This window comes from Pristiophorus japonicus, chromosome 9, assembly GCF_044704955.1.
Source record: "Pristiophorus japonicus isolate sPriJap1 chromosome 9, sPriJap1.hap1, whole genome shotgun sequence".
Lineage (NCBI taxonomy): Eukaryota > Metazoa > Chordata > Chondrichthyes > Pristiophoridae > Pristiophorus > Pristiophorus japonicus.
Genome location: NC_091985.1, coordinates 110,734,339 through 110,761,901, shown reverse-complemented (window position 1 = coordinate 110,761,901; position 27,563 = coordinate 110,734,339). Strand labels below are relative to the sequence as shown.

Below are 27,563 nucleotides of genomic sequence, written 5' to 3'. Positions count from 1 at the left end.
AGAGGGGTAGAGATAGGGTTGCCCGGGAGTCCCCCAAAGTGGGGCACAGAACTTATGCATCTATAAATTGATAACATTGCCTGCTATCAGCCCGGGTATATTCGTTCCTTAAATTTACTGCCACAACAATGCCCCCATGCAAGGCAACATCATTCCCCCAAGCCCTGCTACCACAAAGAGCCAGGAAAAATGGGACAGGTGAAATCGAGTCGTGGGAGGCAGGGGGTAAGAGAGCGAGTCGGTGGCAGGAGGATCGAGAGCGGCAGGGGTGGCGCAGAGGGCAGGGGCAGGGAGGCAGAGAGAGTGTGGGGGGAGCAGAGAGAGAGAGAGCGCGAGAGAGAGAGAGAGAGAGCGCGAGAGAGAGAGAGAGAGCGCGAGAGAGAGAGAGAGAGAGCGAGAGCGGCAGGGGTGGCACAGAGGGCAGGGGCAGGGGGACAGAGAGGAGGCAGAGAGAGAATGGGGGGACAGAGAGAGAGAGAGAGAGAGAGAGAGAGAGAGCGACAGCGGGGGGGGCAGAGAGAGAGAGAGAGAGAGAGAGAGAGAGAGAGAGAGAGAGAGAGAGAGAGAGAGAGTGAGAGGGGTGGCACAGAGGGCAGGGGCAGGGAAAGAGAGAGAGGAAGCAGTGGGAGAGCAGGGGGGCAGAGCGAGAAAGAGAGAACTAGAGAGGGGGGGGCAGAGAGTGAGAGCTGGGGGGCGGCAGAGAGAGAACGCAAGAGAGGGGGGGCGAGGGGGGGGCAGAGAGAGAAAAAGAGGGGCAGAGAGAGAGAGAGGGAGAAAGAGGGACAGAGAGAGAGAGAGAGAGAGAGAGAGAGAGAGAGAGAGAGAGAGAGAGAGAGAGAGAGAAAGAAAAAGAAGGGCAGAGAGAAAGAGGGGCAGAGAGAGAGAGAGAAAAAAAGAGGGGCAGAAAGAGAGAGAGAAAAAGAGAGAGAGAGAGAGAGAGAGAGAGAGAGAGAGAGAGAGAAAGAGGGGCAGAGGCAGAGAGAGGGATGGGTAGAGGGAAAGAGAGAGAGGTTTGGCGGTGGTGACTAATGTTAAGTATGGAAGAACTCCACAAGACTGAGTACTGTGAGCTAAAACTGATGTGACCTTCGTCTCTTTAGTACAACTCCAGAGTGCCTAATCAGCATGGCAGACAACCTTTTATACAACCCTGCACGAGGTGTGCAGGTGACCCTTGGGCCTCCAACAGTTGCGCCCTCTGGTGGCAAGTCTTACACAGTTACAATGTTTACATACATAACATCACTCCCCCCCCCCCCCCCCAAAGTCTTTGATACAAATTATTTACAAGTCGAGATGATTCCGGGCACTACGTTCCCTGGATGATCGTCTTGAGTTCAAACTCTGACATGGACGAGTTGGTCGGACCATTGCTGCACTGCGGCGCGGCTGGTCTGACAGGACTGTTGGGAAGGGTGGGTTCATCCTCTTGATTGACAGCGAGGTCGATTGCTGGTTGGGTGTGTGTTGGTGGATCGATGATGGTGATGTCCTCTTCAGGATGTTCCTGGTTGTCGGTGAATCGCAGTTTGGTCTGATCCAAATGTTTTCTGCACGTTTGTCCATTCAATAGTTTGACTATAAACACTCTATTCCCCTCCTTGGCCAAGACTGTGCCAGCAACCCATTTAGGACCATGACCGTAATTCAGGACAAACACAGGGTCCTTAACATCAATGTCACGCGATACAGCCGCACGATCGTGGTACATGTTTTGCCGGTGACGTCGGGTTTCCACATGAACATTTCGATCTGGGTGGACTAGGGAGAGCCTGGTTTTGAGTGCTGTCTTCATTAACAATTCTGCAGGGGGAACCCCAGTGAGCGAGTTCGGTCACGTCCGGTAGCTGAGCAGAACCCGAGATAAGCGGGGCTGCAAGGAGCCTTCCGTCACGCGTTTCAAGCTCTGCTTGATAGTTTGGACTGCCCGCTCCATTTGACTGTTGGATGCGGGCTTAAACGGGGCAGACCTGACATGCTTGATGTCATTGCGGGTCAAAAACTTGCTGAATTCCGAGCTGGTGAAACAAGGTCCACTGTCACTGACAAGGACGTCGGGCAAGCCATGGGTGGCGAACATAGCCCGGAGGCTTTCAATGGTGGCAGTGGATGTGTGGGATGACATGATTACGCATTCAATCCATTTAGAGTAAGTGTCCACTACAACTAAAAACATCTTTCTAAGGGGCTAGCAAAATCTACGTGGATTCTGGACCACGTTTGGAGGACCATGACCACTGTTGTAGAGAGTCGAAAGATATATATAGACTTAGGCATTAGGCACCTGCTGGATATTTAGAACTCACATAAGCTTAAATGGACACACACATAAAATGGCTGCCCAGGCATTATGGGAAATCAGGTAGTCAAACTGTGAACTGTTGAACGTTCACTGACCGAGCAATAACCCTGTGAGGCCCACTGTAGGAATGCCTGGGCAGACAGAGATAAGAAGGAAACCATCTCCTGTGAACAAGGCCATGAAACCAATTATTTCAGGAAGAAAGATAAGAGGGAAACCATTTGCTGTAAACAAGGCTATATACCAATTATTTCTCCCAGATGAAAGAACTAGGGAAAGAACCTATAAAGCCATCAATCAGCCCAAGCTGACAAAAGACGAACACATGGTTCCTGAGACATAAGGGGAATTCTATTGGGTTAAAATAACCTATATGTAATCTATAATCATTGTGATTGGCTTGTGTCCAGCCGTGATGGGCTGTGTAGCTGTAGTAAAATGTTTTGTAACTGTTGTGAAACATATAAAGGTGCATGTAATCCTTTGTTCTGGGAAGAGAAACCTGGATACGGTCCTGAGTTTTTCCTTCCCGCTGAGCGTAATAAAAGCTGCTTCAGCATTGGAACCGACCCTGAGTGTTGAGTGATTCTTCTAAGAAAACACTAACGCTAACAATGGCGTAGTCGACGGGATTTCCCGGAGTCGCTGGACGCCCTTGGAAAAAACCCGGGTGAGTATAAAAAAACTATTTTTAAGTATAAAGGGTGCGGAAGGTGGAAGCTGGTTGATCGACATGAGGAGACGGTCTAATATCTCAAACGCCTAGCCTGAGCCTGAATTAAGAGGACTTTTGTCCCACGTGACGGCCAGGAACCAAGTAGGCGTAGGGAACACACTTAGACCGTGGGATCGTGATACCGAGAGACATCTTCCGGACCCAGTAGTGTAATTTGAAATACCCCGGGATAGAACCAAGCGGTGTACAGCGGCTAACGGAATCCAAACCTGTGAACAGGGTCGGACCAACGGGCTGAGCGGTGGTAGGTAGTCGTTAAGGATATGTAGAGCACTGCGGGAATTGCTTAAACGCGTTTTTAAGAATTGTATAAGTTTGTGCAACAGCAGAACTTGTGACCTGACAGTAGCCAAGAGACAGTTTACTACAAGTCGCGCTAGAAAGAAAGCGGACCTCTGAGAGTAGATTCCTAACGGTAGTAGTCCTACCCAGGAATGGCCATGAAAACAAGTAAACTCGAGTGGGGACCAGAAGGGTCGCTTACCCGCCACCTGGCGGAAAAACAAAAGAAGCTTATTGAAAATATGATTAAAGCAGGGTGGAATCCTCAGGAATTAGTTATGTGAGGAATTATTTAGATAAAACTACGAATTCCCTGAAAGGTCATGGATCCAAAAATAGAGCCGGCCAAAACAAGAAGAGAGACTGTTGTAAATCGTTGAGTGAGAAGTGTCTGTGTGATTTTTGACTGCAGAATGAATTTTTTTATGTTTTCATGTTCCGAAAGTCTGGTTGGAAGAGGAATGCAAGTGTCTGTTTATTTTAGAAACAGAGTGAAAGTCTTTTTTTTTAAACCCTTTGTAATGTTGTCCTGTATGTGGGAAGTTTTAAGACATTTAAGTTAGAAACGCAGGTGTGGATTTATTCGGATGATAAGTTACGGAGCTAGGAAAATAAACAAATAAAGAATAGGTTTGTGGAGCAAAATATTTATTTGACATGCTCACTTACTTGCCGAAAGAAAACATGCAATGATTGATTGGGTTGAAAGACATAAATTTGGTCTCGGAATGAGATAAAGAATGCTTAAAAAAAAAGAGAGCTTCTAAAAAAAAAAAGTTTTAAATAAAGATTGAAATTACAAAGTTTGAATTGGGATTTTGAGATATTCAGAGAAGGCACAGGAAATACTGAGGTGGATTTAAAAAAAAAAAAAAGATTAAATTAAATCTGATCAGGTCAAACTCCTGGGCAAGTGGCGAGCTATCTGCGAAGGTGTAAAAGGAACTTTTGGAAAATGTTAAAAAACAGCAAGCTTTAGTAACGACTTTGAAACTGGAGCATTTTGAGATAACGAAAAAGCACTCAAACTCTCAAAGATGGACTTCATTCCAGTTATGGAGAAAAAGAAAAAGATAAAGACGCCACTTTGAAAGTAAACAAATGATTTTAAATTAACAACTTTATGGAGTTACGAACCCTCCGTGTAAAATACAAAACCTAATTTGAAGAAAGAAAAAAAAGATGCAACAGACTAAATGGAAAAAGACATAACTTACTAAATACTAGTTGATGTTTGCTGTGAAAAAGATATTGGTTTAATTAGAAGAAAAAAAAAAATTGGAATAAGTAAAAAACACTCTACATGGATTCGAATTTTCAATTATGAAAAAGTTTCAATGCAGTTTGAAAAGATTTCCAAAATGTCCCGAACAGTCTAAACAAGCAGGAGGGTTTTGAAGATAACGAGGAGAAAGAGAGAAATAAAAAAAAACAGAATTGAATTTCAGTAAACAAAATTGCTATTGTATGTGTGGTCTTGTTTTAAAACAATTTAAAAAAAAAAAATTCTTTGGCAAGTACTTGAATTAGAAGTTAAGAAAACATTGGAGTTTACTCTAATGATTTATGCTGTTTAACGGATTCCTAATTTCGAAGCCAGTTTTGAAGGCACAAAGACTTTTTTTTTCCAGATGATTACGTGAAGTCACGTAATGACATCAGGTCTTCTTACAAACCTGGAAAGGAGTTAACCCTTTCCATTGACAGCCGTTTTATACTGAACATTATTAATTTGGATTTCTTAATAGGGAAAAAAAAAGACTCACCTAACAGAGGAAACAAAAATAAAAACAGAACTAGCTTATGTAATAATACTTGCCTGATACAATAAAGAAATAGATATTCAATAAAACAAATTGAAGAGTTAAAAGCTAAGATAAACAGGCTGGAAGAGATAACGGGACTAGACGGATAGTGCAGTGCGCAGCCATAGCACCATCACCTCTGGCAATAGAGCCAATGTACCCCACGGTGGGTAGGTGTAGTCCACAAACCCAACCTAACGGTAAAGCAGACAGCGATGTTTGGAGGAATAGCTTTGGCCTTGGTCATAGGAGTTTGGGTAATATTTAAGTGGGTAAAGACACGGGCGTACGCCCTACAGATTCAGCTCGAAATGGTTCGATTATAACCTTGTGCTTCTGATTTTGCAGGGTGACAGGGACACTCGTAGAGCAAAAAACTTAACCCCTGGTGACGACCAGGCCGTCTGTTTAAAATTACAGATAATACTTACCGGAATGGGAATACGAACGGCGCTACTCGTAATATGGATAGCCCTGCGACATGCACGTACCCTGGGCAACACCGACGGACAGCAGAGCACGCTGGAAATAAACAACTATATGAACTATGGTGTCTTGTTTAATTTAACAGACGGAATGTGCATCCCAGCAGCCAAGGACTGGAGCAAGGACAGGACTTATTTTAATGCATGGTTACAAGTGAATCCTAATAAGAATCCTAATAAGAATAAGAGTATGTGTACAGTGCTCCACGGGTATAAGGAGCAGATGCATTAAACGGAGGGATGTCAAAGGGCCTGATGAATGTACTTTCGGCATAATTTGCGCGCCTCCGGGACAATCCCAGCAATCAGTCATCCGCAAGAAGGGAATGGGGCTGTGTGGGTATTACGAGGAGGCGGGGGCGGCTGCAATATAATTGTATGTATGTTTCTCACCCCCTCCGACACCGCGCCCCATAAGAATCACTACATTGCCCGAGGAACTGCCTTGCCCCATAACTACGAAGGGACCAGAGAATGGGATTGCAATGTACAACGAAGGGGAATTATTGTATGATAATGTTAAACATGAAATTGTGCCTGTTCTGATCAATATTTCAGGCATCCAGATGCCGGAATATTGTACCGAACAGTCAAGGAAGATGTACAATGTATTAAGTAAAGTCGTAATGCAGCAGGCTGCCGATGCCATGGGTGCCAGTAAGTTCCGGGGACAGGGGTTAGCACCCAGGGTGAAGAGGGAAATAGTAAATGATGTTGCTACCGTTTTCAATACAGGAACCTCCGTAGTGAACTCGATAGACATACAAGGGCTAAATGAGAGGGTAGAACAGCTTAAAGGGGTGATGAAGGGGTTATTGGAGAGGGTGGAGCAAAACCAGGAAGACCAGGCCAACCTAGGAAAGGAGGGTGCCGAAATCCAGTTGGATGGCATCTCAGTCCTGGAAGCTCACGCTAAAACCATCAATCACCTCATTGATAGAGAACAAGAAGATACAATAAAGCAAAGACAGGGGCAACTCTGTCATGCTTATGGTCTGTGGATGGTGGGACAGATCCGCCACAACCTCGACCAGATCCAACGCGGGGAAGTACCCGATTGGATAGACAGTTCACATTTAGCTCAGTTGGCGAACCAAAGGGGGGCACTGGATAATTGTACTCTGAAGGGACTGACCCGAGTATACCCCGCAATTCCAGATTGCCAGATGGGTAGGACTACCGGGATAGGGATAGTCCTGTTGATCCCTATAGCAACGCCGGACTCAGGGCCGTTCCCCTTATACCAACTAGAGAATATCGGAGTAATACGGGAAAATGTCTCCATACGCTACTACCTGACCACCACCTCTGCCGTTCGTCGAAACAACATACTTACTGGGATTTCCCTAGCAGATTGCAAGCAAAGGGGGGGAAATCACAGTATGCCCTCACCCGGTGGGCCGAGGTGAACTAGACGAGCGCGGGTTTAACCGAACCAACGGGTGTGTACTAGAAATAGTGCCCGCACACATGCACTTCGCGAGGGCAGGCTACGGAGGGAGGGGAAGATACTGCGTCTCTACTACTGAGAGTTCATACCAGTATAATGACCTGCAGTGCCCTATACCGCAGCCAAACTTTTGCTTTACACCACTACGACCTGTCGCGATCGGGCAAGCGCATATCACCCAGGTTAGGCGCCGGAAGTCCGAAGTTATTGAAGTAGCTGATCAGCTCCATGATCATTTGCAGGATTATGACGAGCCAGAGCAGGTCCCTATCCCACATCTCACGGAGGTATTACGGGAGTTAAGGCTCAGAGTGGGGCAATCCGTAAAACTCTATCACCAGCTACAAACTAAAATCAAAGAACTGGAAGAAGATACCGAGGTAGACTTACAAAGTCAGAGTTGGTGGAGAAAGGTCTGGGACTGGGGAATAAATGTGAACATCCACCCATGGATCCGAATTATTTCACACACACTGGTCGGAATACAATTAATCTTAGCAATAACATGGGGCGTGATGGCCTGCCAGGTATGCAGGCGCCACAAACGGCAGAAACGGACCAATCACCGTTCCCTGGATATTAAACAAGTCTGTTTGATAAGGGGACGGGAGGAGCTAGCCTTTGTTAATTTGATTTGAGCAACCGGAACTCCTGAAACCGCGTGACTGGCCAGCACGTTGAGGCAAGGAATACCGGGCCGTGCACAAATATCAGATAAAGGCAGTATTTCGGTTAAAAGGGGACTAGGGCTAGTCCCTTTACCGAAAGGGGGAATTGTTGTAGAGAGTCGAAAGATATATATAGACTTAGGCATTAGGCACCTGCTGGATATTTAGAACTCACATAAGCTTAAATGGACACACACATAAAATGGCTGCCCAGGCATTATGGGAAATCAGGTAGTCAAACTGTGAACTGTTGAACGTTCACTGACCGAGCAATAACCCTGTGAGGCCCACTGTAGGAATGCCTGGGCAGACAGAGATAAGAAGGAAACCATCTCCTGTGAACAAGGCCATGAAACCAATTATTTCAGGAAGAAAGATAAGAGGGAAACCATTTGCTGTAAACAAGGCTATATACCAATTATTTCTCCCAGATGAAAGAACTAGGGAAAGAACCTATAAAGCCATCAATCAGCCCAAGCTGACAAAAGACGAACACATGGTTCCTGAGACATAAGGGGAATTCTATTGGGTTAAAATAACCTATATGTAATCTATAATCATTGTGATTGGCTTGTGTCCAGCCGTGATGGGCTGTGTAGCTGTAGTAAAATGTTTTGTAACTGTTGTGAAACATATAAAGGTGCATGTAATCCTTTGTTCTGGGAAGAGAAACCTGGATACGGTCCTGAGTTTTTCCTTCCCGCTGAGCGTAATAAAAGCTGCTTCAGCATTGGAACCGACCCTGAGTGTTGAGTGATTCTTCTAAGAAAACACTAACGCTAACAACCACAGACTCAATGGAGCCTCCCTTGGTGCATTGCTCAATTGTGAGCACGTGTTGCACTAGTGTGCGCATGACTCTAAGTCCGAGTCAATGCTGGGCCACCAAACATGTGACCTGGCTATAGCCTTCATCATGACTATGCCTGGGTGTGTATTGTGTAGGTCACGTATAAAAGTTACCCTGTCTTTTTTTGGCAAACCATGCGATTAGCCAATAAGAGACAATCCAACTGGATGGACATTTCATATTTGCGTCGGTAAAACGGCTTAATTTCATCTTGCATCTTCCCGGGAACGGCCGACCAGCTCCCATTGAGGACGCGACTTTTTACAAGTGATACTTTTTACTTTTTACAGGATCCTGGCCGGTCCAGGTCCTGATCTGGCAAGCAGTGATGGGTGACCTCTCGCTCTCAAAAGCATCCATGACCAGAAGCAAGTTTGCGGGCTGCGCCATTTCCACCCCGGTAGTGGGCAATGGTAGCCGACTGAGGGCAGTTCTCTGTGCCTGGTCTGTGGTGGATAACATAGTCATAGGCGGACAATGTTAGTGCCCATCTTTGGATGTTTATACCTTTGCTTTCTGAAAACAGTGAAATGAGCGGTTTGTGGTTGGTTTCAAGCTCAAACCGAAGTCCAAATAGGTATTGGTGCATTTTCTTAACCCCATATACACATGCTAACGCCTCTTTCTTGACCATACTGTAGGCTCTTTCAGCCTTAGACAGACTTCTAGACACGAATGCAACCAGTTGAAGTTTGCCCGATACATTGGTTTGCTGCACCACACAGCCGACCCTGTATGAAGATGCATCACAAGCTAGCACTAATTGTTTACACGGGTCATACAGTACAAGTAACTTATTGGAACAAAGTAGGTTTCTGGCCTTCTCAATCTCTTGAGATTTACCCCAAACCCAGTCGTCACCCTCACGTAGCAACATGTGCAACGGTTCCAGCAAAGTGCTTAACCCGGGTAGAAAGTTACCAAAATAGTTGAGGAGTCCCGGGAACGAACGCAGCTCCGTCACATTCTGTGGTCTGGGTGCATTCTTGATGGCCTCTGTCTTGGAGTCCGTGGGTCTGATGCCATCTGCCACAATCTTTCTCCCCAAAAATTTGACCTCTGGCGCCAGGAAAACACACTTGGAACGTTTCAGCCCAAGTCCCACTCTGTCTAGTCGACTTAGAACCTCTTCCAGGTTGTTTAGATTTTCAGTGGTGTTACGACCGGTGATCAGGGTGTCGTCTTGAAACACAACGATGCACGGAACTGATTTCAGCAGACTCTCCATGTTCCTCTGGAAGATGGCAGCAGCCGAGCGAATCCCAAAAGGGCATCTGTGGTATATAAACAGTCCTTTGTGCATGTTGATGCACGTCAATCTTTTAGAAGATTCAGCCAGCTCCTGTATCATGTAGGCGGAGGTTAGGTCCAACTTGGTGAATGACTTTCCCCCCTGCTAACGTTGTGAACAGGTCATCCGCCTTGGGTAGCGGGTACTGGTCCTGTAACGAGACTCTGTTGATCGTTACCTTGTAGTCTCCGCAGATTCTGACCGTGCCATCGCTTTTCAACACTGGAACAATTGGACTAGCCCACTTGTTGAACTCGACTGGCAATATGATTCCCTCTCGTTGAAGTCTGTCCTGTTCGATCTCAACTTTCTCCCTCATCATATATGGAACCACTTGAGCCTTGTGATGAATGGGCCTTGCATCGGGGAGTAGATGGAACTGCACCGTGGCGCCTGTGAAGTTGCCAATGCCTGGTTCAAATAGTGACGGAAACTGGCTCAGCACTTGGCCGCACGAGGCATCATCCACTGAAGATAATGCTTTGATGTCGTTCCAGTTCCATCGAATCTTTTCCAGCCAGCTTCTGCCGAATAGCGTTGGGCCATCGCCTGTTACAACCCACAGTGATAAATCATGCACAGCTCCATCATTTGATACTTTGACTGCCGCACTGCCAATGACTGGTATGAGCTCTTTGGTGTAGGTGCGCAGCTTTGTCTGAATTGGGCTCAGTTTGGGCCTTTGTGCCTTGTGGCCCCACAGTTTCTCAAAAGCCTTCTGGCTCATAATTGACTGACTTGCCCCCATATCCAACTCCATTGATACCAGAATACTGTTCAATTTGACTTTCAGAATAATAGGAGGGCTCTTGGTGGTGAATGTGTGTACCCCATACACTTCTTCCTCAGGTTGAGTTGCCTCTCGTGTTTGTTCTGCGTGATCCGCGCCGGATCAATCATCCTCTGCCGACTCTGCCACGTGGTGAGTCGCAGCACTCTTGCACATTCGCTGGAGGTGTCCCATTGTTTCGCAGCCTTTGCACACGTAGTACTTGAATCGACATTGATGGGCTCGATGATTACCTCCGCAGCACCAACATGGTGCTAATGGATTTGCATTCACGCCCGATGACAGACTCTGAGTCATCTCAGGTCTTACAGTTGCAGATGTGTAGGCCCTGCCATACGCAGTTCTGCCTGCTAGTGACGTTATTTTATGCACAGTACTTGCCGGTGAGCTTCGATGCTGGGAAGATATCTGTCTGGTGTTATCGTTCATGGACATGAAAGCCTGGGCTATCGTGATGGCCTTGCTCAGGTCGGTCCAGGGATTCGGCGGACAGCAGCTTGCGAAGAATGACCTCTTGGCCGATGCCAAGCACAAAAATGTCCCGCAGCATTTCCCCCAAAAATCCAGCAAATTCGCAAGTTCCCACAAGGCGTCTAAGGTCGACGACATAACTCGCCACGTCCTGGCTCTCGGAGCGGTGGTGCGTGTAGAAGCGATACCTGGCCATTAAGATGCTCTTCTTCGGCTTGAGGTGGTTCCGAACCAGCATACACAACTCTATATATATCTTCTCCGTTGGTTTCTCCGGTGCTAGCAGATTCTTGTATATTGTGGATCCACACATGGTGAGGAGAATCGCCCTGCGCTTGATCGCTTTATCGTCTCATCCAGCTTGTTGGCCACGAAGAAATGGTCGAGATGTTCAACGAAGGCTTCCCAATCATCACCCTTTACAAATCTCTCTAAAATACCAATGGCAGCCATGACGGCGTGAAAATTTGTAATCTGTTACTCGTGGCCAATTGGTAAGTATGGAAGAACTCCACAAGATTGAGTACTGAGAGATAAAACTGATGTGACCTTAGTCTCTTTAATACAACTCCAGAGTGCCTAAGCAGCATGCCAGACAACCTTTTATACTCCCTTGCACAACATGTGCAGGTAATCCTTGGGCCTCCAACAGTTGCGCCCTCTGGTGGCAAGTCATACACAGTTACAATGTTTACATACATAACAACTAAGGCCTGGTATTTTTGATGCAGTCTGGTGACGGATGGCTAAGCCAGTTGTTTGCCAATGAATTAAGCATCAACATTGTAACATGTGTGCTAACTAGGTGAACAACCTAATAAGGGATCCATTACTTGTCTGAATTGAAAAGTTTGGCCAGATAGATTGGTTAGATAACAAAATTCCCCAATGGGGGATTTTTCCTCCATATTTACATAAGAACATAAGAAATAGGAGCAGGAGTAGGCCATACTGCCCCTCAAGCCTGCTCCGCCATTTAATACGATCATGGCTGATCCGATCATGGACTCGGGTGTGCTTCCCAGCCCGCTTTCCATAACCCCTTATTCCCTTATTATTTAAGAAACTGTCTATTTCTGTCTTAAATTTATTCAATGTCCCAGCTTCCACAGGTCTCTGAGGCAACGAATTCCACAGATTTATAACCTTGAGAGAAGAAATTTCTCCTCATCTCTGTTTAAAATGGGCAGCCCCTTATTCTAAAGATTATGCCCTCTAGTTCTAGTCTCCCCTATCGAAACATCCTCTCTGCATCCACCTTGTCAAGCCCCCGCATAATCTTATACGTTTCGATAAGATCACCTGTCATTCTTCTGAATTCCAAGGAGTAGAGGCCCAACCTACTCGACCTTTCCTCATAAGTCAACCCCCTCATCTCTGGAATCAACCTTGTGAACCTTCTCGGAACTGCCCCCAAAGCAAGTATATCCTTTCGTAAATATGGAAACCAAAACTGTACGCAGTATTCCAGGTGTAGCCTCACCAATACCCTGTACAACTGTAGCAAGACTTCCCTGCTTTTATACTCCATCCCCTTTGCAATAAAGGCCAAGATTCCATTGGCCTTCCTGATCACTTGCTGTACCTGCATACTAATCTTTTGTGTTTCATGCACAAGTACCCCTAGGTCCCGCTGTACTGCAGCACTTTGCAATCTTTTTCCATTTACATAATAACTTGCTCTTTGATTTTTCCTGACATAGTGCATGACCTCACACTTTCCAACATTATACTCCATTTTAGTATCTCTTACCATGCGACAGGAAACATGTGACATGATGCTCATGTAAATAACAATATAGGGTGGTTTTTCTTCCTTGGGCACAATTGGCAATCCGGACGGAGCTTGCACTCATAATTGCGCTAGTTTTCCAAAATGAAGTTATGATGCGATTTTCCATTCAAACTAAGTTGTATAATCAAATGTAAAATCATCCACGAACCAGCCAAAGTGCATGACCTCACACTTTCCAACATTATATTCTATCTGTCAAATTTTGGCCCACTCACTTAGCCTGTCTATGTCCTTTTGCAGATTTTGTATGTCCCCCTCCCACATTGCTTTTCCTCCCATCTTTGTATCATCAGCAAACTTGGCTACGTTACACTCGGTCTCTTCTTCCAAGTCGTTAATATAGATTGTAAATAGTTGGGGTCCCAGCACTGATCCCTGTGGCACCCCACTAGTCACTGATTGCCAACCCAAGAATGAACCATTTATCCCGACTCTCTGTTTTAATGAGTACTAAATGAGTACTTCGCATCAGTCTTCACAAAAGAGGATGCTGCAAATGTTACAGTAAAGAAGGAGGGGGTAGAGAAATTGGATTGGATAAAAATACAGAGGAGGTACTTAAACAGTTGGCAGCGCTCAAAGTAGAAAAGTCATCATCTAGTCCAGATGGGATGCATCCTAGGTTTTTGAGAGAAGCAAGAGTGGGAATTGGAGAGGCTCTGACCACAATCTTTTAATCCTCTTTGGATATGGGTGTGGTGCCTGAATACTGGAGTGTTCCAAATGCAACACCCCTATTCAAAAATGGAGAAAGGGATAAACATAACTACAGGACAGTCAGCCCAATGTCAGTGGTGGGGAAACTTCTAGAGACCACGACAGGGATAACATTCATTGTCACTTGAAGGAACATGGGACTTGTTAACAGCGAATTGTGTCGGACAAATCTGATGTTCTTCTGTGAAGCAACGGAGAGGGTTGATGAAGCTAGTAATGATATCGTGTGTATGGACTTTCAAAAGGCGTTTGAAGAAGTACCACATAATAGACTTGTCAGCAAAATTGAAACCTATGGGACTAAAGGGGCAGCATGGATACTGTTATGTATGCAACTCTTTGTAAGCAGCATTCTACCACCACCAGAGGGCATATCTGTTGGAGTCCCAAGGGATGCCAGCATCCCTTGGGAGCACTGTATATAAGCAGGCCTCCCATGCTGTACCAACACTCTGGAGTTAGAATAAAGAGACTAAGGTCACACTTACTCACGTCTACAGTATTCAATCACATTAGTATATTCTGGACATAACAGATACGAAACTGACTAAGAGACAAAAAGCAGAGAATAGTGGTGAACAGTTGTTTTTCAGACTGGAGAGTATACAGTGGTGTCCCTCAGGGGGCGGCATTAGGACCACTGCTCTTTTTGATAATATATTAATGACTTGCACGTGGGTATAGGATACATAGTTTCAAAGTTTGCAGATGACACAAACCAGCCCACGCCTCGCCTCTCGTAGGAACATAAGAATTTGGAGCAAGAGTACGGCAAATGGCCCCTCGAGCCTGCTGCGCCATTCAATATCATGGCTGAACTTTTACATCAACTCCACTTTCCCGCCCTATCCCCATATATCTTTAGTGCCCAAAAAACTATTAGTCTCAACCTTGAATATACTCATCGACTAAGCATCAACAGCTCTCTGGGGTAGAGCATTTCAAAGATTCACAACCCTCAATGAAGAAATTTCTTCTCATAGTCCGAACTGGTCAACCCTTTATCCTGAGTCTATGGCCCCTAATTTAAAGGGGCCGAAATTGCCCACCGCTGGAAACAGGGCGCACATATCCTGTTTGTTGATTTTACCGGCACGGTGGATGTGGTGGCCTCGAGCGAAATTCCGCTCTTTGGCTTCTTTTTTTTTTGGCGGACCGGAAGTCAGTCATAATGGGGGTGGATGTGCGATAGTAAGCAGAAGTTTGCAGTCTGGAGTGGCGGTAGTTGGGGGCGGGTGCAGAGTCCACCGCTGTCAGTCATCACGGTGCCGAGTCACCACGGCTCTCCCGTTCACTTAAAGGGGAGATCGGCGCAATTGTTTAAGTTCGGTCCACTGGGCCACCAGGAAGGGTTTCTGTCAGGCCAGCAGTCTGGCACCCAAGAGCCAGGCTGCCTGTTGGCGGCTCGGCCGAACCTGGGAGCACAATTGTTGGCCTGACATGGCAGTCGGCCGACAAAAAAAACATGGCAGCAGCAGCAGTAGGTCTTCCCCTTTAATAGGAGCCGTGCCACCATTTTAGAAGGACTACAACCTCATTGCACTGGCAGAAAAAGCAGCTTTTGGCACCGCGCAGTGGGAGCAAGATTTATACAGTGGAATTTCGCCATCAGGGGGGAAAACATTGGCGGTGTGCACTCTGGTGATGCACTTAGGACGGATCGGCAGCAGCGGAGCAGTAGTGGGGGGAGTGGGTCATGGCCAGGATACCACAGAAGCGGCTTTTCCCAAATGGTGGCCATTACACGAGAAATTGGCGGCCATTGCACTCCGCAGTGTGGCCGCCGATTTCCGGCGGTAACCAGCCTTAAGGGAAGGGGCAATTTCGGCCCCAAAGACTCTCCAGCCAGGGGAAACAGCCTTTCAACCAGTCAAGCCCTCTAAAAAAAAAGTGTGTGTGTTTCAATGAGATCACCTCTCATTTTTCTATAAGCCCATTCTACTCAATCTCTCCTTATACAACAACCTTCTCATGCCAGAAATCAATTTAGTGACCCTTTGTTGCACCCCATCCAAAGTAAGTATATCCTTCCTTAGTTAAGGAGACCAAAACTGTATATAGTACTCCAGGTGTGGTCTCACCAAAGCCCTATACAATTGCAGCAAGACTTCCTTACTCATGTACTACAATCCCCCTTGCAATAAAGGCTAACATACCATTTGCCTTCCTAATTGCGTGCTGTTCCTGTATGCTAACTTACTGTGATTTGTCTACAAGGATCCCCAAATTTCTATGAATACCAACATTGACTCATCTTTCATCTTTTAAAAAATATTCTGCTTTTCTATTCTTCCGACTAAAGTGGATAATTTCACATTTCCCCACATTATACTCAATCTGCCACCTTCTTGCCCAATCACTTAACTAGTCTATATCCCTTTGCAGCCTCTTTTCATCTTCCTCACAGCTTACGTTCCCACCTAGTTTGTATCATCAGCTAACTTGGATGCATTGCACTAGGTCCCCTCATCTAAGCACTGGCCCTTGTGGCACCACACTAGTTACATCCTGCCATTCTGAGATTGACCCGTTTATTTGTCCTCTTTGTTTTCTGTCTATTAAACAATCCTCAATCCATGCTAATATATTGCCCCCAATCCCATGATCCCTAATATGTGTAGCAACCTCTCGTGTGGCACCTTATCGAATGCCTTCTGAAAATCCAAATATACTATATCCACTGGTTCCCCCTTATCTACCCTGCTAGTTACACCCTCAAAAAACTCAAATAGATTAGCCTTTCATAAAACCATGATGACTGCTAATTATGTTGTGATTTTCCAAGAGTCCTGTTACCACATCCTTAATAATAGATTCTAGCATTTTCCCTACGAGTGATGTCAGGCTAACTGGTCTATAGTTCTGTTTTCTCTCATCCTCCTTTCTTGAACAGTGTGTTACATTTGCTATCTTCCAATCCACGAGGACCGTTATAGAAGATAAAAATCAATGCATCCACTATCCCTGCAGCCACCTCTTTTAAAACCCTAGGATGTAGACCATCAGGTCCAGGGGATTTGTCAGCTTTTAGTCCCAATAATTTCTCCAGTACTTTTTCTCCACTGATCTTAATTATTTTAATTTCCTTACTCTCATTAGACCTTGGTTCCCCACAATTTCCGGTATGTTTTTTTGAGTCTTTGACTGTGAAGACAGACAACATATTTGTTTAACATCTCTGCCATTTCCTTATTCCCAATTATAATTTCTCTTGTCTCTGCCTCTCAGGGATCCATATTTAATTTTGTTAATATCTTCCTATTTACATACTTGTAAAAGCTCTCACAATTTTTTTTTATATTTCTTACTAGTTTACTCTCATATTCTATTTTCTCCCTCTTTATCAATTTCTTAGTCATCCTTTGCTGATTTTTAAAACCCTTCCAATCCTCAGGCTTACTATTCCTTTTGGCAACATTATAAGCCTCTTCTTTTAATCTAATATATTCTTAATTTTTCTAGTTAGCCATGGCTGTACCACATTTCCAGTGGAGCTTTGATTCCACAGGGGGATGTATATTCATTGAGAATTCTGAATTATATCTTTAAATGTTTGCCATTGCTTATCTACCATCATATCTTTTAATCTAATTTCCCAAACTACCTCAGGGTGTCAAGGCTTTGGAGAGGGTGCAGAGGAGATTTACCAGAATTATACTAGGGATGAGGAACTTCAGTTATGTGGAGAGACTAGACAGAATTTTCAAAATATAATGAATGATAATTAAGCAGGCAATGAAAATAAAAGCAGCAAATGCAAAAATATCCCCATGCTGAAAACGATACTTTAATAACATTAGAATGATAGAATGTTACAGCACAGAAATGCGCTATTCAGAGTTTGATATTAAGATCATAGCAAGATAGATCCTGATCATTTCTAAAAATTGGTACATCCTAGGTAAATCTGTCAAGATTCCAGCTTTGACCAATCCTGTTCCATTAAATAAATGGAGGTCATACAAGGTCACCTATCCACTTACCACTCTTTATACGGAGTACACCCAAACAGCCATATGCATCCATTATTTTCTCATAATGCCCCTGCACGACCTCCTTCTCCTCAGATGCTGAAAAAACAAAAATACCTATTACACATTTGACATGTGGGATCTAATTGGAATTCAGACAATAATGGTGTTAAATGATAGAAGAGCTTTAGCACATATTCCCATAAAACACAACTCAGGCTATGGAGAAATGCTGCATAGTACAAGACTTTGTGGGCCAAATCTGATTTGCTTGATAATTTTAATTCCAATTTTAAAGTCTTATTTTCTCTCATTCTTTAGCTCTCTGCACCATTCACAAACTCAGTAGGTGACCTACTCCCAGATTTCAGGAAATGCCACCCTTGAGTTGAGCAATAGGAGATGAGACCCAGATTGTCTCAACATCTAATTTCTGCTCAATTAAGGGCAGCACTAAGTTTCTGCTAGGCTCCTCCTATTGCCAGCACACCAGAGTTTGAAAAAGTCACTGTGCTGTACATTGCACTTTTCATTGGACCTTTACAGTCAGATGAGATTTCTCATTATTTCAGTGTGGGTTGAATTCAAAACCAGGCCTCAGATTTGAAAGGACAATATCTAATCCACTGCAGCACTTCTTGATTTGAGTTTAAATACATAAGAGTTCTGCAGTAAGCACTTATATTAACTTTCAGCTAATCTCCTGTTACACAGCGTCAGGCAAATCAGAGGACACATTATGGAAGCTTTTACTCTGAAATCCAATCAGTGAAAATATTTCCATAAGGTTAATGCTTTAGCCCGTCTGATTGGATAGGAGTTCCAGTCATTGCAGCGGCCTTGACTTTTACATAATTTCAATGGAACACAGATTGTACACTTTTGTTAGTCTATTGCCTACAGGAGCTGGCTGATGTTGTCACAGTTCCAGTTCTTTGACTCAATACAATGCGGATCAGATGTCAATGAGGCCCAGGTTATGGACCTGAAATTGCAGTCAGAGGCTTCCCATGAGCGAATGCCTCCGATCCGTAAGAAAAGTACGCACCTACCTGGTGCCTCCGTATCTTCGGACTCTTGCAGTCCTGGGCCTGCAGATGTATGCCTGCGTAAAGGCCCACGTATCCCAGGGCCACATGCGGTTCGCAATCATCCCTGGGATCACATGGGTCAGCCCAACCAATCAAAAAGGTTATTTTTTTTGTCTTAATGTTTATGGGGTTTCGATTTACATATGGAATCTCCATAGCATAATAGGAATGACATAAAAAACACACTTTCACACAACCTAAATAAAAATACTGTGACTCCTGACCACAAACCAGAAGATTCCGGAAGCTGCGCAAATTTAAAAAAAATAACGGGCAAATTTTAAAAATAACTTTCACAACGGCTCGTGTAGCTCTGCAGTTGAGAGCCCCCATATACAGGAGCTGTTAGGAGAAATGTCTGATCAGAAACAGACAGATCACAAGCCCTTTTCAAACAAGTGGCTCATACCTCAATAAATTCTATAATTCACACAATTAATAAATTAAACTACAACTGAACAAGATTTTTTTTTTAACAGCTTCTTTATTCCTTATTTTGGGAAGTCCGGCGACAACAAAAAAACACGAACTGCGCATATGCAACTACTTCTGGTTCATTGGCAGCAGTCGCGTCCAAATAAATATTAAGATAAAATATCTTAAATCATTTAAACATTCAAAAATCTTTAAAATTAGTTTCAGTTCTTTTTGACCCAATTAAAAACGTTTAAATTTATTTTACAAAAAATTAATTTTTGTTTAAAATATTTAATTAAATTGTATTTGTATTAATTTTAAACATGTGGTAATTAAAATGTTTTATTTTAATATTTATTTAAACCCTTGCGCTGGTAAAAGGTAAAAGAAGAACACATGATCGTCAAGCTGAAACTTGACAGATCGCAAGTTCCGGACTTTTGCGCAGCACATGAGGAAACATGGAACCTGCGGGAAGCTCACAACCATGTACAAGGCCCCGTAAAATCTGGGCCAGTAACAGGCACTTGCCACAGAGTGCAGAATCTACATCATTGCATACAAGGTTATACAATACATCATATACTAGCAAACCATGATGTTGTGGTGTTAGCCGTGGCTCAGTGATAGCACTCAGGCGGCTATGGATTCAAATCCCACTCTAGAGACTTGAGCACAATATCTAGGCTGACACTCCAGTGCAGCACTGTCAGAGGTGCCGTCATTCGGATGGGAGATTAAATCGAGGCCCCTTCTATCCTATCAGTGTACATAAAAGATCCTATGGCACTATTTCAAATAAGAGCAAGGGAGTCCAATATTTATCCCTCAACCATCAAAATAGATAATCTGGTAATTATAATGTTGCTGTTTGCGGGGCCTTGCTGTGTGTAAATTGGCTGCCACATTTCCTACATTACAACAATGCCTATATAAATGTGTCTTTTTTTCATAGATCAGTACACACAGTTTACTAAAATCCTCAAGACATTGACCCTCAATTTCTGTGGGGGTTCTCCCAATCACCCACTGTAACTTCAGCAAGAGACCAGCGGCACCAAATGGGAAAACACGCAAATGATTAAAAATGGCCATTTAAACTACTTCTCGGGATTCTGCTGATCTCCAACTGGAGTTACGGTGGTGCCCCCTCCCCCACCCCCTCCTCCCCTCCACCTTCCCCCCTCCCCACCCACTCCTCCCCTCCCCCACCCCCTCCTCCCCCCCCACCCACTCCTCCCCTCCCCCATCCCCTCCTCCCCTTCCTCACCCCCTTTCCCCCCTCCCTCCCCCACCCCCTCCCCCACCCCCTCCTCCCTCAACCCCTCCCCCCTCAACCCCTCCCTTCCCCCACCCCCTCCTCCCTCCCCCACCCCCCTCCCCCCAACTCAGACGAGTTGTGAAACCAAGGTTCTGCCTATCCAGATGGACATTAAAAATAAAACTAGTTGGAAGACAGTAGGATTTGTTATGTGGAAGGATGAGATGAAAAGGCCCTCTTTATCTGAACCAACTGTTAAGGTTTGGAATTTTGGAAGGGCAATAATTCTACAAAGCCTAACAGGGAATTCACAGGTGAATCCATTCCATGCTCATCTAAGCATTAATCAAACCATATTCCACTGCAAGGCTACCAAACTGAGTAATGCATAATCCCAACTGGTTTCCTTATACATATTCCTAATATCACCACATCTAGAACTTTTCTGTATTATTAATGCAAATATTATTAAAAATGGGTCAACTACAATTTCAGCAAGTATTTGTATGATAGCACCTACGCTTATTTCTAACTTTTGGTGAGAAACCAAAATGAAAAAAGCAGCAGGAATTACATTTAAAAAAAAAATTAAGGTTCAAAAATCAATGGAAAGTAACCAAGATATGAGGATAAAATAAATTCTACGGTCAGTTTATTAATTGGCATTGCAGTGTGTTGGGGCAATGAGCAGTGACAGACAGTGGTGGGACACACTCGACTGAGTTCCTGATCCACAGGTCAGCATCAATCTGCTCTTGTACCTCCAAGCAGTTCACAGAATGGTTACAACAATGTTCATTTATATAGCGCCTTTAACATAGTGAAACGTCCCAAGGTGCTTCACAGGAGTATTATGAGATAAAAAATTTGATACCGAGCCCCATAAGTAGAAATTAGCATTGGTGACCAAAGGTTTGGTCAAAGAGGTATGTGTTAAGGAGCGTCTTGAAGAAGGAAAGAGAGGTCGAGGCAGAGAGGTCGAGGCAGAGAGGTCCAGAGCTTGGGGCCCAGGCAACAGAAGGAACGGCCACCAATGGTTGAGCGATTATAATCAGGGATGCTCAAGAGGACAGAATTAGAGGAGCGCAGACATCTCGGATGGCGGGGGGAGATTGGGGCTGGAGGAGATTCCAGAGATAGGGAGGGCAGAGGCCATGAAGGGATTTGAAAATAAAGATGAGAATTTTGAAATCGAGGCGTTGCTTAACTGGAAGCCAAAGTAGATCAGTGAGCACAAGGGTGATGGGCGAGTGGGACTTGGTGCGAGCTAGGAATAGGGAAGCTGAGTTTTGGATCACCTCTGATTTACGAAGAGTCGAATGTGGGAGGCCTGCCAGGAGTGCATTGGAATAGTCATATCTAGAAGTAACAAAGGCGTGGATGAGGGCTTCAGCAGCGGATGAGCAGGGGCAAGGGCGGAGACGGGCGATATTGCGGAGGTGGAAATAAGCGGTTTTAGTTATGCTGTGGATGAGGTCGAAAGCTCACTTCAGGGTCAAATATAACACAAGATGGCGAACAATCTGATTCAGCCTTAGACAGAAGTTGGGGAGAGGGATGGAGTCAGTGGCTAGGGAACAGAGTTTGTGGTGGGGACCGTAAACAATGGCTTCAGTCTTCCCAATATTCAATTGGAGAAAATCTCTGCTCATTCAGAACTGGATGTCGGACAAGCAGTCTGACAATTTAGAGGCCGAGGAGAGATCGAGAGAAATGGTACTGAGATAGAGCTGGGTGTCAACAGCGTACATGTGGAAACTAATGCTGTGTTTTTGGATGATGTCGCTAAGAGACAACATCTAGATGAGAAATAGGAGGGGGCCAAGAATAGATCCTTGGGAGTCACCAGATGTAACGATGTGGGGGTGGGAAGAGAAGTCATTGCAATTGATTCTCTGGCTACAATTAGATAGATAAGAATGGATCCAGGCAAGTGCAGTACCAGCCAGCTGGATGACGGTAGAGCGGCATTGGAGAAGGATAGAGTGGTCAACCGTGTCAAAGGCTGCAGACAAGTCAAGAAGGACAAGGAGAGGGATAGTCTGCCTTTGTCAGTCACAAAGGATGTCAGTTATGACATTGATGAGAACCGTTTCAGTACTGTGGCAGGCTCGCAAACCAGATAGGAGGGATTCAAACATGGAATTTCGGGAAAGACGAACACGGATTTGGGAGGCGACAACACATTCAAGGACTTGAGAGGAAATGGAGGTTGGAGATGGGCCGATAGTTTGCAAGGTCAGAGGGGGTCAAGGGTTGGTTTTTTGAGGAGAGGGGTGATGATGGCAGATTTGAGGGAGAGGGGGACAGTACCTGAGCAGAGAGAGCCGTTAACAATGTCAGCTAACTTGCCTTTATGGTCTCTAATAGGCCCCATTCTTTCTGTAGTTAGCCTCTTGCTCTTAATGTATTTATAAAACATCTTTGGGTTTCCCCTGATTTTACTTGCCAACATTCTTTCATGCTCTCTCTCTGCTTTCCTGATATCTTTTTTAATTGCACCCCTGCACTTCTTATACTCCTCTAGAGTTTCTGCAGTATTGTGTTCTCGGTATCGGTCATAACCTTCCCTTTTTTTCTTTATCTTACCCTCTATGTCCCTTGACATCCAGGGGACTCTAAATTTGTTAGCCCTTGAAACCATTCTTGTAAATCTTCTCTGCACCCTTTTGAAGGCCTTCACATCCTTCCTAAAGTGTGGTGCCCAGAAATGAATACAATACTCCGCCTTACCAGTGTTTTATAAACACCACTGTATACTTCCCTCCAGTCTGAAAAACTACCATTCACCACTACTCCCTGCTTTCTGTCCCTTAGCAAATTTCATATCCACACTGCCACTACCCCTTTAATCCCATGAACTTCTGAAAGCTCGATCTTTTACGCTGGGTATTGATGCTACGACCATTTTGTGAGTTTCTCTGGGCACTAATACACAAGAAAATCCACCCCTCTATACGACACCCAGAACTCAAGGAATTCAGTGTTGATGGAATCGAAATATTTAAAACTTGTGTAATTCTCTTTTTTATGCAATATTTCATCTTGGGAAGTCAGAGAGAAAAAAATGTTTGACAAATATTCAACAAAATATGTTCAAAAAAAGTTCATTTAAAATACTTTCTTCACAAAAGTGTTCATCAAACATTTTGTTTGAAGGTTAGGAAGAGGCATACACCATTTGCATCCCAGTGACATCACGCAAAAGTGTTTTAACGCAATTTATTTCATTGAATTTTGTGTTTGTAAGCAAACAGGAAGAGATTTGCCCAACACTGTCATGAAGACTGTGTCCCTTTAATACTGAAGGAAGTGGAGACTTTATGAAAAACACTTGCAGTGACTTGCATTAAAATATTGCGCAATCTTTGAACATTCCGACCTAGAATCCTTTTAAATGTTACAAGGAGTACAATAGAAGCTTGAAATTGCCATTTTAGGAATAGAATTGATTTTCAGTTAATTTCATATTGGTTTAGTATCCTTTAGAAACATTTGCGTTATTTTCTGCTGATATACTATGTAAGTGACACAATTCTTTGAGGTATACCATTTATTGAAAAGAAATACCCCTTTTCTTTTTGTCAGTTCAAAAGATCCATTTTAGGTTATAAACACTAGCATAAGATAGTATTCATATGGTAACAAAGCATCCTAGGGTGTTTGGCAGGGTGGGGGGAGTGGAGAATTGGAAATGCAGCTTTTTGGAAGGGACTTTGAGAAAAGTAACGGAAAATCCAGTTAAAAACATGTTTTGAAAGTAAAGAGGGATATGGCAAGGTGGAAGGATTTCGGATGGAATTCCAGAGCGCAGTGATGTGATGACTGAAATTTATGTTAAAAACCTATCCTTCGACTATGCCTTTGAATTATTTTTCCCATGCTCTTGCCCCACCACCCAGATTCCTCATAACCTAACTGATGTTCATCTCTATCTTGTGAAGTGCTCTAACATTTGCCTACATGCGATGCTCTATAAAATGGTAAAGTGTTCAGGTTGTCGCTGTCATCCCTGCCATTGTGGCCTTTCAGATAAGCTGGTGTGCGTGACATGTGTGCGACAGTCCCACAGATCGGTGAGAGAGAGTACACACCGGAAGTTCCATCCAGGAGATCGCCCACAACTGGACAGCTTGATGGGGTCTGTTTGTAATTAACAGGTGTATATAAAAATCTTAAATGAGACTTTTGGGAATCAATGCAGGCTCAAGTAAATTGCAAAACTGAAATAATATGTATTGTTGAAATATATATTTCCATTGATAGGGTTCTTTCTGTTTTGAGGGGGAAGTATGTTGTGGTTTTCTTTTACCTGAACCTGAACAATTTACAATCGTGAACCTCACTATGAAGTGATCACTACTACTAAGTTGCTCTCCTACTCTTACATTTCCTATTTGTTCTGGTTCATTACCCATTACAAGATTCAGCTGTGATTATTTTCTTCTTGGAATTCTTACAGACCGAGTGAAAAACGAGTCCTGTATACACGGTGAAAACTCAATTCCCCTTTCGCTACTTCTTCCTGCCAGTTTATTTGGGGGCAGTTGAAATTTCCCAAGATTATTATTCCATGCCTGTTGCTCACCACATAGATTTCCCCACATATTTATTCCTCCAATTCCCTTTCACTATTTGGTGGTCTACAGAATACCCCTACAAGGGTGATGGATCCCTTCCTAACTTTTAACTCAATCCATACGGATTCTGTATCAATCTTAATGCTAATTACATCCTTTTTCCTACTGCCATTATGTTATCTTTAACGAGTACAGTTACTCCACCTCCCCTTTTTCCTTCCCTTTCATTCCTAAATGTGTTATATCCTGCAAAATTTAGTTGCCAACCCGAGGGATGTTCAGTCATCCCTACAACATCTGGATCCTCTCTAAGTTGATTCATTTTGTTTTGAATACTACTTACATTGCTGTACAAACAGTTCAAATTGTTTTTATTTATTATTCCTCTCTCTGTTTTCAGTAGTAATTTCATCTTTATGCTCGTGACTTTATCCAATCTCTGGCCTTTCGTATTATCCTTAATCCTTCCTTTAATTTGTCCTTTACTCTCTTTTCCCGATTCTTGTGTCAGGTTCTGTAATTCCCAGCAGTTTCCTCCCCCATGTTATGAGTTTACAGTCTTATTTACAGCTCTTTCCGCTAGGACCTTGGTCCCAGCCGGGTTCAGGTACAGCCCATCCCAGCGGTACAGCTCCTTCCTGTCCCAGTACTGGTGCCAGTGTCCCATGAAATGGAACCCCTCCTTCCCACACCACTCCTTCAGCCAAGTGTTGACTTTCCTAATTTGTTTGTCCCTATGCCAGTTTGCAAGTGGGACCATGGGGTCCTGCTTTTCAATTTAGCCCTCAACTCCTGAGACTCCCTTAGCAGGAGCTCTTCCCTACTCTTTCCTATGTTGTTTGTGCTGACAGGGACCACGACAACCGGATCCTCCCCGTCCCCACATGTAACCAGAATATCTACACTGACAGATTAACTGAAAGAATGAAAATTAAATGAAGTACAGCCATACTCAATGAATCCTGTGGCAGACACAGTGGAACGTGTCCAATATTTATGTTTCGACAGCGAACGTTTTAAATATAAAATTAGCCATTTCCAATATTTTGTTTGAGGATGGTTTTGTGGTGAAACATATTCCCTCCACATACACATGTGTGTTGCAAGTACTTAGGATTCGATGTTTTTCATCGTTCAGTATGCAGCTCTTGGAAAATTACAGGCAGATTTTTCCTCCTCCTGATTGGAGGGACTCAAAAATGATGTTGCGGCTAAGATGGACATGGATTTGGAAGGCGACAACACGATCAAGGACTTTGGAGAGGAAAGGGAGGTTGGAGATGGGGCGGTAGTGTGCAAGGATGGAGGGATCAAGAGTTGCTTTTTGAAGAGAGGGGTGATGACGGCAGATTTGATGGAAAGGGGAGAGAACCGTTAACAACGTCAGTTAAATTGGGAGACAGAAAAGGAAGTTGGTTGGTCAGCAGTTTGCTTAAAATAGGGTCGAAGGAGCAGGAAGTGAGTCTCAGAGAAAATAAGCACGGAGATGTCATGAAGGGAGATCGGAGAGAAACTGGAGAAAGATGTGAGTTCAGGGCTAGGGCAATGGGGACCCTTCGAGGAAGTTTGGCCCAATGGGCTAGGGGAAGGAAGGGAAGTGGCAGAGGCAGCTGAATGAATGGTCTCAATCTTAGAGACAAAGAAGTCCATGAGCTCCACGCACTTGTTGTCAGAGGGGAGTGTGGTGAAGACAGGGGAGAGGGGTTTAAGAAGGTGGTTAGCGGTGGAGAATAGAAGCCGGGGTTTATCTTTGCATTCCAGAATGATTCTGGAATAGTCAGCAATTTTGGCAGACGAGAACAGGACCCAATAATGCTTTAGGTGGCCCAGCCAGTTCTGGTGGTGAATGGCTAAACCAGTTGTCTGTTCAAGTCTGCATTCCTTGGACACAAGGGAGCAAAGAGGAGGGCTGTACCAGGGGGAATGGCCAGGGTGAGAGAGAGTAACAGTTTTAATAAGGACTAGGGCATCAAAGGTGGAGGGGAGGGTGTGGTTGAGCAGATCAGTAGTTGCAGAAATATCGTGGTGAATGGAGGGCCAAAGGCTGGACAGTTGGGATTTCATAACTGCAGTTGCAAGAGAATTGGGATTTTTTTTCCCCCACAGGCGGACACGGAAAGAGGCAAGGTTTGGGGGGGGGGTGCTGGTTGGCAGGTGGATGTGGGTGGAGAGCAATACGAGGAACTGGTCAGAGATGGCCTCTTCTGCAATTGACACGATGGGAGCAACGAGGCCACAAAAGATGACAAGGTCAAGGGGCTGGCCATGAATATGGATTGGGGAGTTTACATGGAGGGAAAGATTAAGGGAGGATCGGAGGCCAGTAAACTTACAGGAGAAAGAGCATGATGAATTGAGATGGAGGTTGAAATCACCAAGGATGAGAAGTCGCTCAGTGCAGATGCTGAGGGAGGAAAGCAGTAAAGATATCTCGGTGATAAATATTTATGGTACTTGGGTGAGCAGTTGAGAACGAGAATTTTAAGTGAGACGAAAGAGGGGTAGAATAGGGTGAGATGCTCAAAGGAGGATAAAGTGCCGGAGGAGTAGGGGAACAGACCAAGGTGTGGGCAGGGCAAGTGAATGAAGGTATAGCCAGGT

General features: G+C 44.3%; 1 protein-coding gene across 3 annotated transcripts in view; it reads right to left on the bottom strand.

Annotated features, from left to right (window-relative positions):
• Positions 1-27,563, bottom strand: part of LOC139273170 (synaptojanin-2-like) — a 222,482-nt gene that overhangs the window by 171,784 nt on the left and 23,135 nt on the right. For all 3 annotated transcript variants that reach the window (XM_070889701.1, XM_070889699.1, XM_070889700.1), the window contains one exon: positions 17,626-17,712. In XM_070889701.1, coding sequence (XP_070745802.1) covers positions 17,626-17,712 — 87 coding nt within the window. The remainder of the gene's footprint in view (positions 1-17,625; positions 17,713-27,563) is intronic.